This window comes from Fukomys damarensis, unplaced genomic scaffold (genome assembly GCF_012274545.1).
Source record: "Fukomys damarensis isolate Sample0158 unplaced genomic scaffold, DMR_v1.0_HiC HiC_scaffold_23, whole genome shotgun sequence".
Lineage (NCBI taxonomy): Eukaryota > Metazoa > Chordata > Mammalia > Rodentia > Bathyergidae > Fukomys > Fukomys damarensis.
The window spans coordinates 18,745,132-18,756,484 of NW_022900935.1; the positions used below are offsets into that span (position 1 = coordinate 18,745,132).

The 11,353-nt window shown below is 44.0% G+C and overlaps 1 protein-coding gene across 1 annotated transcript in view; it reads left to right on the plus strand.

Moving 5' to 3' along the window:
• Positions 1-1,513: 1,513 nt before the first annotated feature.
• Positions 1,514-11,353, plus strand: part of Rpa2 (replication protein A2) — a 12,824-nt gene continuing 2,984 nt past the window's right edge. Inside the window, exons 1-6 of the mRNA XM_010632563.3 lie at positions 1,514-1,828; positions 2,070-2,176; positions 6,342-6,443; positions 6,564-6,677; positions 7,321-7,395; positions 8,140-8,256. Coding sequence (XP_010630865.1) covers positions 1,819-1,828; positions 2,070-2,176; positions 6,342-6,443; positions 6,564-6,677; positions 7,321-7,395; positions 8,140-8,256 — 525 coding nt within the window. The 5' untranslated portion in view covers positions 1,514-1,818. The remainder of the gene's footprint in view (positions 1,829-2,069; positions 2,177-6,341; positions 6,444-6,563; positions 6,678-7,320; positions 7,396-8,139; positions 8,257-11,353) is intronic.

Below are 11,353 nucleotides of genomic sequence, written 5' to 3' on the forward strand. Positions count from 1 at the left end.
TTTTCAATCATATCACATGTAGTTTTCTTGTTGTGGAGAAAAAATTTAAATTTTCTCTGCTTTTATTCAACTCATTTATATTTTCAGTTTTCTTACCTGAACCCCAATTCTCACTTGAGTTCCTGACCCAGTTCTAGGAGTACTAGAAGATACAGTAACTACAGCAGTTGATGTCATCAGCCTGGTTGGATTTAAATGCAGACTCCACAACTCTCTGTGCCTCAACAGCCTTCGCTATAAAACTGCAAGAAGAATAGCACCTCCAGAGCTCACAAGTTTGAGCTAGTGAAAGTAAAATGCTTAATAGGGCCCGTCCAGGAGCCCATGGACAACGTCTTTCTTATCTACTACTGCATCCTGGGCTCTGGAACAAAGAAAGAAGCAGCAAATATGTAATAAATGAATTGACAAATCAATGTCAAATAAATGAATTGACAAAAAAATCTGCCGACTAAGTGGTATTTAAAACAATGTTACGGTTTTTTGTTGTTGTTGTTGTTTTTTGGTACCAGCTCAAACTCAGAGGACCTTGCACTTGCAAGGCAGCCTTGGCACCACTGAGCTAAATTCCAGACCCTGCTATTTCTGTTTGTTTTTATTTTGAGGCAGGGTCTTGCTTTGTAGTTCAGACTGGCCTTGAATTCATTTCCTTACTCCTCCTGGTTGGAACCTGCAATAATCCTGCCTTGGCCTCCCAACTGCTGGGATTACAGGAGTGCACCACCACAGCCGGTTATTTCAATTTTTCTGAACATAACTTTGCAGACCAGGTGTGGTAGTGCACCCCTGTAATCCCAGCACTGAGAGGCTGAGACAGGATGATTTCAAATTCGAGTCCCGCCTAGACAAATTTTCCGAAACTCTGTCTCAAAAAAAGGGGGGAGGGGTGATTTAGCTCAGTGGCGTCGGCGCCTGCCTGCCTCGCAAGCACAAGTCCCTGAGTTTGATCCTCGGTACCAAAAGAAAATGAAAAAAGGGGGTAGGGGTGGGGATGTAGTTGTGCTAAAATGCCCCTGGGTTTTATCCCCACTGTAATTTTTTTTTAAAAAATCCGAAGTGACTGGGGATCTTGAACCTGGGATGGGGTAAGAAATGTGGGCAAGCGGTCCACATCCTCCAGTGCTTTAAAAAAGGTCGTCATAGGTAAGAGAACCAGGAGACGGCATTACAGGATAATTTGATTCCCCACCATTGTGGCGCTGGAGGGACCCCTTCATCCTAAGCAAGCACTCTACCGTCGAGCTACACCCCGCAGCAGAGTATTTGATTCCTTAGGAAGAACAAACGAACAAAAAAACCTCACGAGGTGCTGCGACGCTAGTACCGGAACGTTGAAGCAAGAACTCTATTACAGCGCTTTAATCATCGCCTGATTAGTGACAGTTTGGCAGGAAGAGGACGTTAAGCAAAGGAAGTGACGTGGAGTCGCTCACGTGACGTAAGTGCCGCGGGCGGATTGCTTTAATTGGTTGTTTGCTTGAGGTACGGTCCTATCAGCACTCCACACTTTCGCTTTTCGCTTTCGCAGAGGGTTTACCCTTAGTAAAGATGGCATAGAGGCTTCCAACTCCACTTGGAGCATGCGCACTGTCAGAAATGTGGCTGGAGATAACAGGAAAATAAAGGTATGATTCGTAAGCGTCGATTGGCTGAAGCGAGAAGCGTGCGCTGATTGGCTCAGTCCTTCGCGGGAAGTAGTTTGTGGCGCCAGAGAAAAGTGGATACGACGCAGTAATAGCGACGGGATTCTGAAGTGTTTTGCAAGTTTATCTGACTGGAACCTTCTGGCCCTCCTTTCCCAAGAGAATCTCGACCAAGATGTGGAATAGTAATGATGGGTCGGGGGGCGGAAGAGGAGGAAAATCTCTGGAGGATTGGGCGGGCCAGGGGTCCGGATGCGTGCGGCGCCTGGGGCGGGAGCGAAGGTGGCGGTGTTTGGGGGTCTGGGAGGGTGATGGGACGATTGAGAAGACGGGGCCCAATGTTAGGGCACACGAAGTCTCAGAAACCTGCGGACTTCTCAAGTACTGGGAAGGCAGTTCAGTTACTAACACTGTTGTTCAAAACAGGTGGCTATGAAAGCTATAGCAGCTCCAGCTACGGAGGAGGCGTCAGCTACACTCAGTCTCCAGGGGGCTTCGGGTCACCAACAGCTTCTCAGGCTGAGAAGAAATCAGTAGGTTGAAAGGGTTTGGTTTCTTTTCGCTTTTTAGTGGTCTAAAACTCCGCATTTATCCAAGAGAAACGTTTCAAGCGAAGGAAGGGTATTAAGCTTGAACTTATTCGGAAGCTATCGATTGTTTTCCGTGTCCCTTAAAATGTATAATTTCTGTAAATTTTAGAAACGCAACCTTCCATAATTATGTATCCACTGTTTCCTCGGATTTGTTCTGAAATTTCTCATAGCTATTGAATTAGTCTGGTGGAAAAACTTTGAACTTGTATTTCTAGCCTATTTTATATTCTCCCCGTATTTGGAGTTGCTTTCTAATTAAACGTAGCGAGGTGAAAAATACATTGGAAGAGTGTAATTTCACTGACACTTGTTTTACTGATGTTGTTGGACACATTTCTTAACTTTCTTGGTTACCATAAACTCAATGAGGTTAATCCATAACTTACAAGGAAGTTGTGAGACTTAATATTAAATACAAAGTACCTGCTTAGTAGTCACTTTCAATAAACAGTTCTGATATTATCTTTAAAAGGGCATGGGATTTGGAGCCAGAATAATTAGGTCCCAGAATTAACATTGTCTTTTTTCCCTTTGTGGTACTAGGTGAAACTCAGGGCCCCACTACCAATGAGCTACTCCTCAACCCTCCCACCCCTACCAGGGATGGAACTCAGGACCTTGGCTTGAGAGGCAGGCACGGTGCCACTGAGCTAAATCCTGGGGCCCTCAGCCCTTTTTTATTTTGAGGTAGGATCTTGCTGTGTTGCCCAAGCTGGCATTGTGAGCCTCCTGCTCAGCCCGCTGAGTAGCTAGGGTTACAGGTGTATATCACCGCACCCAGCTTTGCCTTTTAACTGACGTTAGTTAGCAGTTTGAAGCCTGTGACCCTTCATTTTTCTCTTCTGATGGTACTGCTCTTAACACAGGGTACTTCTGAAAATTGATTAAAGAGAATAAGAAAGTGATCTACAGAAGGTTGTCTAAATGTTTATTTGCTTTTTTTAGAGATGTGTTTGCATTTACACAGTTGCTATTAATTTTATCCTATAACTGCAGGATTAATTTGGCTTCCCTTTAGGTGCCACTCAGATGTGGTGTTCAGACTCATGTGTTTGGTATACAGGATGATAAACCTTCCCTTAAAACTCTTAATCTATGGCCAGGGATTTAGCTCATTGGCACTGCACCTGCTTTGCGAGTGCAAGGTCCTGAGGTCCTGAGTTCCATCCCCAGTATCCAAAAAAAAAAGCCCTCTTAATCCAGGTGCATTGGTAGAGGGGGGAAAAAGTCATCAATAATTCCTATACATTTGGATATTGCTTTCTCTTTTTCACCAGTTACTTCACATTGTCCTTTAATACTGTTTATTCTAGCATACAGCAGAGGTTAGGTGTATTTAGGGATTAAGCTTACATAGCTAGTGCCTGCTTAGTAGAAGCACACAGTGCACACATGACACTGAGCAAATCGAGTCTCTCTTGAGCAGCTACTTCTCTCTTTCTTGGAGTGCTTCCGAGTTATTTTTCCTAGAAGACCCCAGGGAACTTCAGACTTCTCTCCCCTCTTCTCTCCGCCCCCCTTCTCTCTCTTGTCTGTCTCTCTGTCTCCATCTCTCTCAGCCGTGCTGGGGCCATCCGGGGACCTGTGCAGTAAGCACTTTCACTGAGCTGTACTCCCAGCCCCTGGCTCTTCAGTTCTCTTAACTTTGTCTTTCCTCAGATTGTGAAGGAGAAAACAAGAAATGCAAAGTCTCGTCTTTTCTTCCTAAAAATAAACTACTCTTCTCTGTTCTGCATATTTTTACTCAAGAATCCTGAACCTGAGCTATTTTTTAAGACAGCTTTTCAGAGGAGGATGGTTATAAACTGGAGGTTCAAGCTCAGATCTTTTTACTATTTATTTATTTAGCATTTGAATGAGGGTCTCACTGTGTAGTTTAGTCTGGCTTTGACACAGCAATCTTCCTGCCTCAGCCACCTGGGCACCAGGATCACAGGCATGCACTACCATACACAGCTATTTTTTGGAGGGAGGGTACCAGGGATTGAATTCAGGACCTTGTGCTTAGAAGGCAGGCACTGTAGCACTGAGTAAATCCCTGGCCCAGCTCAGCTATTTTTAGTGTTTTCCACACTCATTTAGATAAAAGCCTTCTCTCAACATAAATTTTATTACATTTGGTTGAAATTTCCAATATAGTGAAATTTATAAAAATATTGATTTCATAAGAGTACTGTCAAGAGTAGCCTATGGTTCATATTCAGCCATTAATATTATCATTTTTTTTGAAATTGAACACTTGTACAGGTACACTCTCTGCAAACCTCTTTGGAACAATGAGTGCACCTGTGAGGGTGGCACCAGGAAGGTGAAAGGAGATCAGCTGTGCACTCTCCTTGGGGCACCTCCTCAGCTCCTTCCCTGTCCCCAAGGGTGTGGGCAGCTGTGGAGGGGATGCCCAGCTCAGAGCTATGGCCCCCTCTAGACCTTGCTTTCTCACCACCGACAGGAGTGTTTCCCTTCTAACCTGATCCCGTGTTCCTGTGTCTTTTATATTTGTTCACGTTATGCACGTATGTGTGCATATGTGTATGTTGTCAGGATTGAACCCAGGCCCTCACGCGTGCTAGGCTACATCTCTACCTCAAAAGTTTGTATTTTTGATGTTGCTTTGTAATTCTTTACATTTGTTTTGGGGCTTTTGTTTTGTTATTGTTTGTTTTGAGACAGGATCTCTCTGTGTAATTTAGGCTAGCTTCAAACTCACAGTGATCCTCCTGCCTCAGCTTCCTGAATGCTGGAATTACAGGCATGTACCACTATGCCAACCTCCTTTTATTTTTTATTTTTATTTTGAGACAATGTAACTGCCCGGCCTGGTCTTGAACTCCTTGGCTCACATAATCCTCCTGCCTCAGCTTCCCAAGTGCTAGGATTACAGGTTGTACCACCATGCTTAGCTCTGTGGTTTACATTTGTACTTCTTCTGAGTTAGGTGTGTTGAAAGCAAAAAGCTTCTCACTGATCTGTCTTCCCCAGAGGACCCTTGCCAGTGGTGGGTTAAGATGAGAGTTTACCTCTGTTGTCAGGCTGATTTAGAATATTTGATTGTCTGCACTAGATGCTCTTCTGATCAGCTCATCCTGTTCCTCCCTTTAAAATGTCCAGTGTGGCTAAGCTCTTACCCCATTTTTCCCAGGAGCTCATCCAGTTGTCAGAACATCTGTCCTAAAAGAAGCCATACTTTAGGAGACCCAGAGGGATTCCAGAGTCCCATCTCTGCTGGCCATTTGTCAGACGCTTTTTCAGTACCTTCTAGTCCTATTAGTGTCCTGACAGCCTGCCTTCCCCCTGTAGCTGGGGCTTCCTCCCAAGGGTCTGTTCTGGCAGGTGGATGAATCCACAGTGCACCCCAGATTCCCCACTCAGCAGGAGCTTTAGAGTCAGATGAACCTGGGTTTGAATTTACAAGTATTTGTTAGCTTATGATCTTGGTTTCCCTCCTGTGAAGCGAGGACAATGAGATTGTGGGAATCTCAGTATGCTAATATATTTAAAATGCTTGGTACACTGTAAGTTTTTTTTTTTTTGCTTTAATTGAGTTTATTGTTACCTTGTAGGGATACAGTACAGTTACATTGATTGTTGGGATCTTGTACCTCTACATGACAAGTCTTGGTTCTCATTTTTTCCCCTTGTTCCTGCCCTCCCTTCACCCCCTCCCCATCTACAAACACTTTATTTCCATCTTTTCATTATCTCACATTTTTTTCTTTTCCCTTATTACCCTTCCCCTACCCATCCCACCTTCCCTACACCTTTAGCTCCTTTCTTCCCATTTCTCAATGTCAGTAATCTTATTAGGATCTTCTGTATTATTCCAGATTATTCACACCAGAGAAACTATATGGTATTTACACATGTGTGCCTTATTTATTTCACTTAGGAGTATATCTTCAATATGTATCCATTTTCCTATGAATGAATATTTTCTCGTTCTTTATGGCTGAGTAATATTCCATTTTATAGAAAAACCACATCTTCTTTATCCAGTTTCCAGCTGGTGGGCAATGGGCTGTTTCCAAGTTTTAGCTATTACAAACTGGGTACACAGCAAGTATTAAATGAATGGTTGTTTGAGTTGAATTTGTGCATGCCTTTGCAGAGAGCCCGAGCCCAGTACATTGTGCCTTGTACCATATCTCAGCTGCTTTCTGCTACTCTGGTTGATGAAGTATTCAAAATTGGGAATGTTGAGATTTCACAGGTATGTAAAAGAATTTATAGGTGAATCACTTAAGCATAAGAAGACATGCTTTATTTAAAGGTACATAAATGTTGCCTTAATTTCCAGGAGTTACCAAGCCTTTTTTCCTCCCCAACCTAGGTCACTATTGTGGGAATAATCAGACAAGCAGAGAAGGCTCCAACCAACATTGTTTACAAAATAGATGACATGACAGCTGCACCCATGGATGTCCGCCAGTGGGTTGACACAGATGTAAGTGGCTATTTTTGAATTGTGGTGGGGTTACTTTGGGAATTTGGGATGTCGAACTTTTTTTTTTTTTTTTTTTTTGTACAGGGAACAAACTTGGGTCCTAGTGCTTGCAAGGCAGGCGGGGAACCACTGAGCTAGATCCCCGGCCCTATGTCGAATTTTTAAAACAGGTAATACATAAACAAGATATTAAAGGCAGGCTGGCCATGGTGGCGCATGCCTGTAATCCCAGCACTTGGGAGGCTGAGGCAGGTGGATCACTACACAGTCAGTCTGGGCTACATAGTGAGTTCAAGGTCAGCAAGGCCCAATCTCCCCCCACCCAAAAAAAATCAAAGGCAGAAGCTCTAAAATGAAAGATTAATAGACTTGACCACATACAAATTTAGAACTTTCTAAACTTCCTAAAATATTATTATAGGGCTGGGATTTAGCTCAGTGGTTCTGCTGCCTACTTTGCAAGCTCAAGGTCTCAAGTTCAATCCCCAGTACCAAAAAAAAAATCAGTAAAATGTTGACCAACAACTCCACTGCTGGGGATTTAGCTCTTCTACTTATAACTAGCTTTGTATGTATAGTTTAGAAGTCTTAGGCCTTTACCAGCATCACTGAGACCTAATGGTATATTTGTGTCTTTTGTTAGGACACTGGTGGAGAAAACACTGTGGTTCCTCCAGAAACATATGTGAAAGTGGCTGGCCACCTGAGGTCCTTTCAGGTAAAGTCTCAATAAAATGGCCGATGAAATGTATTTGCATGAAGCAATCTCTGGATTCAAGTCTGGGTTTAGGATACCTAATAAGTAATCCTCTATGTTTAATGAGAAGTTATTTCCTTATTCTCTTCTTCAGCGAGAAGTAACTGGTTTTCATCTTAATAGAAAAGTAATAGGCCTGGGAATTTAGCTCAGTGGTTCTGCCACCTGCCTTGCAAGCGCAAGGTCCTGAGTTCAATCCCCAGTATCAAAAAAACAAAAGTAATAGCTCAGCATGGTGACACACGCCTGTAATTCAGACTTGGGAGGCTGAAGCAGGGGGATAACCACGAGTTCGAGGCCAGTCTGGGCTGCATAGTGAGTTTACAGCCAATCTGGACAACAAAGTGAGACCCTGTCTCAAAAATGAAAAGTAAGAGATTGATAGAAAAAAACTCCACCTACAACTGACAACTGTGGCATCCGTTAGAGGTAGAAAGGAGAAACTGGAGTCAGGAAGATAGACTCTGCTTGGCTTTGTTGTTTTATTTTATTTGTTTGGTTTTTGCCTGGTTTTGTTGCCCTGAATAAATCATGGATACCCAACCTAGTTTGGTTTGTTGGATTACTTATGAGTTAAAATTTTAGATATGTGTATAACAGACATTTCCCTCATACTGGCAAAATACTGTAATCTAGAAGAAAGCACAGTGTTTTGACCTAAATCTGCTCATCTTTTACTTAACATTTTCATTTTTATTTTAATAGAACAAAAAGAGCCTGGTAGCGTTTAGGATCATGCCCCTGGAGGATATGAATGAGTTCACCGCACATATTCTGGAAGTAGTCAATGCACACATGATGCTGAGCAGACCGAGCACCCAGGTAACGGCTTCACTCTCACAGCTTTTTCCCTTTCCTGGAAGAGCACAGACTGCTCTTGTGCTCTGACTTTGAGCTCATTGCCATTTTTAAGGTTGAGCTAGAAGAAAGGTTTTTTTGTTTGGTTTGGTTTGTTTTTTTGAGATAGGGTCTCACTATGTAGTTGAGACTGACCTGGAACTCACTATGTTGCCCAGGCTGGTCTTGATCTCACAGCGATCCTTCTGCCTCGGCCTCCCGAGTGCTGGTAGAAGAAAAGTATTACTCAGTCATCAGAGCATTTTCTCCATGAACCTTCTCTTTATTCCAGATGAAGCATTACTGTTTCTCTCAGAAGTAGGAGTTCCTCTGTGTGGTGGTACGCGCACCTGTAATCCCAACATGTGGGAGGCTGAGGCAGGAGAATCACTGAGTTCGAGGCCATCTTGGACTGTGTAGTAAGTTCAAGGACAGCCTGAACTACATAGCAAACCCTATCCAAACACACACACACACACACACACACACAAAGAGTCATGAGTTCCTCTGATCCTCTGTCATAGATGGCCGAGGTCCGTAAGAACCAATTTTAGGTAGACACTTTCGCTAAGCCTGTAAGCTCCCAAATTATTAGTCCATCATCAGAGAAATCTCAAATAGGGTAGCATTTGGGTGCTTTTCTTCTAAGCTATTTCCTAGTAGGAAAAACTACACTATCATTTTTCCTTGAAATTATATTTTTCGGTCCATATTGAAATTTGTCCAATTTTCTGTTGTGTGAATTCACTTTGGGAAGTCCCTCTGGGACCACTCAAAGCATTGGTCAGTTCTAGTATTAGGAAGTCTCCGATGACTTGGAGTAGCAGAGACTGGAGAACGGATATGCCGGTAAGGGTGCCACCACATTCTACTCTGTGCACACATTTTGGTAAGCACTGAGAATACGGACAAATTCATTCATTTCTCTGTTTGAAAAATATTCTTTGAGTCCACTGTGTATTGATCATTACTCGGAGCCCTTGGAATATAGCAGTGAACAAGGTTAAGTGTTTGCCTTCAGTCTTTTCTTGGGAGAAACAGGCAACGAACGACACACGTATATAGGCTGAGGTAGTGGTGCACATCTGTAACTCCCACTGTCTGGGAAGCTGAGGCAGGAGGATGGCAAGTTTGAGCTCAGCCTGGGCAACAATAGTGAGTTAGCAAGAGACCCTGTCTCAAAAATAAACATTAAAAAAGCGCTCGGGATCTAACTCAGTGTGAGGCACTGGTTTCAATCCCCAATGCTGCTAGTAAAGAAAAGAAGAATGCAAGTTTCAGGTATATACCTAAATACCCTGAAATTGAGTGGGAGAGGGGAGGGATGGCAGGAACAAAACGATGCAACTTCAGGTAGGGGAAGAACAAAGGGACAAAGGGACGAGACCTGGGGCCTGGATCAAGCGTGGCATCTCTGAGACAAGCAGGAGGGTGGCCAGAGTGCAGTGAAGAGAACGGCAAGGAGAGTGGAGGAAGGTTCCCAGAGGAGAGGCAGGGTCCACACTGTTGGGGCTTCGTAGGCCAGGGCAACATTATTCTGATGCTAAGCTTTTAGAAGGTTTCAACCGGGGGATGACATCGTCTCACGGAGCTCACCTGGCTGCTCTATGGACGGTGCGCTCTGAGGCGGAAGTCAGTCAGCTGCAGCTGGGGAAAGAAGGGGTTGACTCCGTGTATTCAGTAGGTAGAGCCGACAGAAGTGTTGTGTGGATTAGTTACGGGATGAGGAGAACAGGAAGGAAGGTTCCGATCCAGAGCTCTGTTTCAGACTTCCCGTGCAGGAGGTGCCACTGAGACATCTACGGTGACTGCGGAAGGCTGGGCCTCAGGGAGAGTGTAGGCTAAAGATGGAGGGTTGGCGGTCATTTTCCTGTCAGTGGTATTTAAAGCTTTGGACATAAGGAGTTCAGAGGGCGAAGACCTGAGCTGTGGGACACACTAAACTTTAGGAGCCTGAAGACCACAGCAGTACCACTGAAAGTCAGAGGACTTGCTAGCTCAGCAGGAAAACCAGGAAGTGTGATTTTGTAAAATAGTATCTGTCAGTTTGGTTTTTTGTTTTGTTTTGTTTTGAGACAGGGTCTTTATGTTACCCAGCCTGGCTTCAAACTCATAATCCTGCCTCACCCTCCTTGGAATTACAAGTGTGCTCCAGCACGTACCAGCATACTTTTTTTTTTTTTGGTACCGGGGATCAAACTCAGGACCTTGCGCTTGTGAGGCAGGCTCAGCACCACTGAACTAAATCCTTGGCCTTTTTTTTTCTTTTCTTTTTTAAATTCCTGGACTCAGGTGATCCTGCATCGGGCTCCTGAGTAGCTAGGACTATAAGTATTTGCCACTCTGCCTGGCTTTGTAGAATATTCTGGAAAGAACACTTGAAGGAGAGAGTAGAGAGCCAGGCATGTTGGCGCACACCTGTAACCCCGGCACTCTGTTTGCGAAGGGAATTGTATAGGAAAGTGACGTGGAAGCAGTGCAGTGGGAGCTGTGATAGGGAATGGGCAAAGACTAAAGCTAAGACGGAAGAAAATTACCAACTTGCCTCGGGGACTGTCAAGGCAGTGACGGTTAAGTTGGACTTGAAAGGATGAGGAGTATATTTACAAGATGGATGAGGAGAGATTAAGTGCACACTGGGGAGTGGAGTGCATTAAAGTGTGCTCAGGAATAAAGAACAGCTGGCGTGGTGGCACAGCCCAGCACTCAGGAAGCCGAGGCAGGAGGATCGATGGAATTTCAAGGCCAGCCTGCACTACAAATTGAGACCTTGTCTTGAAAAAAGAGAAAAGAATGAATGCAGACTTTGACTTCTAGTCGTGGTAATTCTTGATGTCTAGCTATTTTATATTTTAACAGGCAGAGGGAGCCACTCTAGTCCCTTTAAGTAGTGACACGATCGTGGCAGGTTAAGCTTTGTGGCACTGGTGGAGTTGATTGGAGTTCAGGTGACTAGATGGAGGTTGAGGTACCAGTCGGGAGACCAAGAGTGAGGAGGACCCTCAGTCAGTGCTTAAGACCATCACAGCAAAGATGGGGGTAATTTTCTATTCCTCTTTTTTTTTTTTTTTTTTTACCAGAA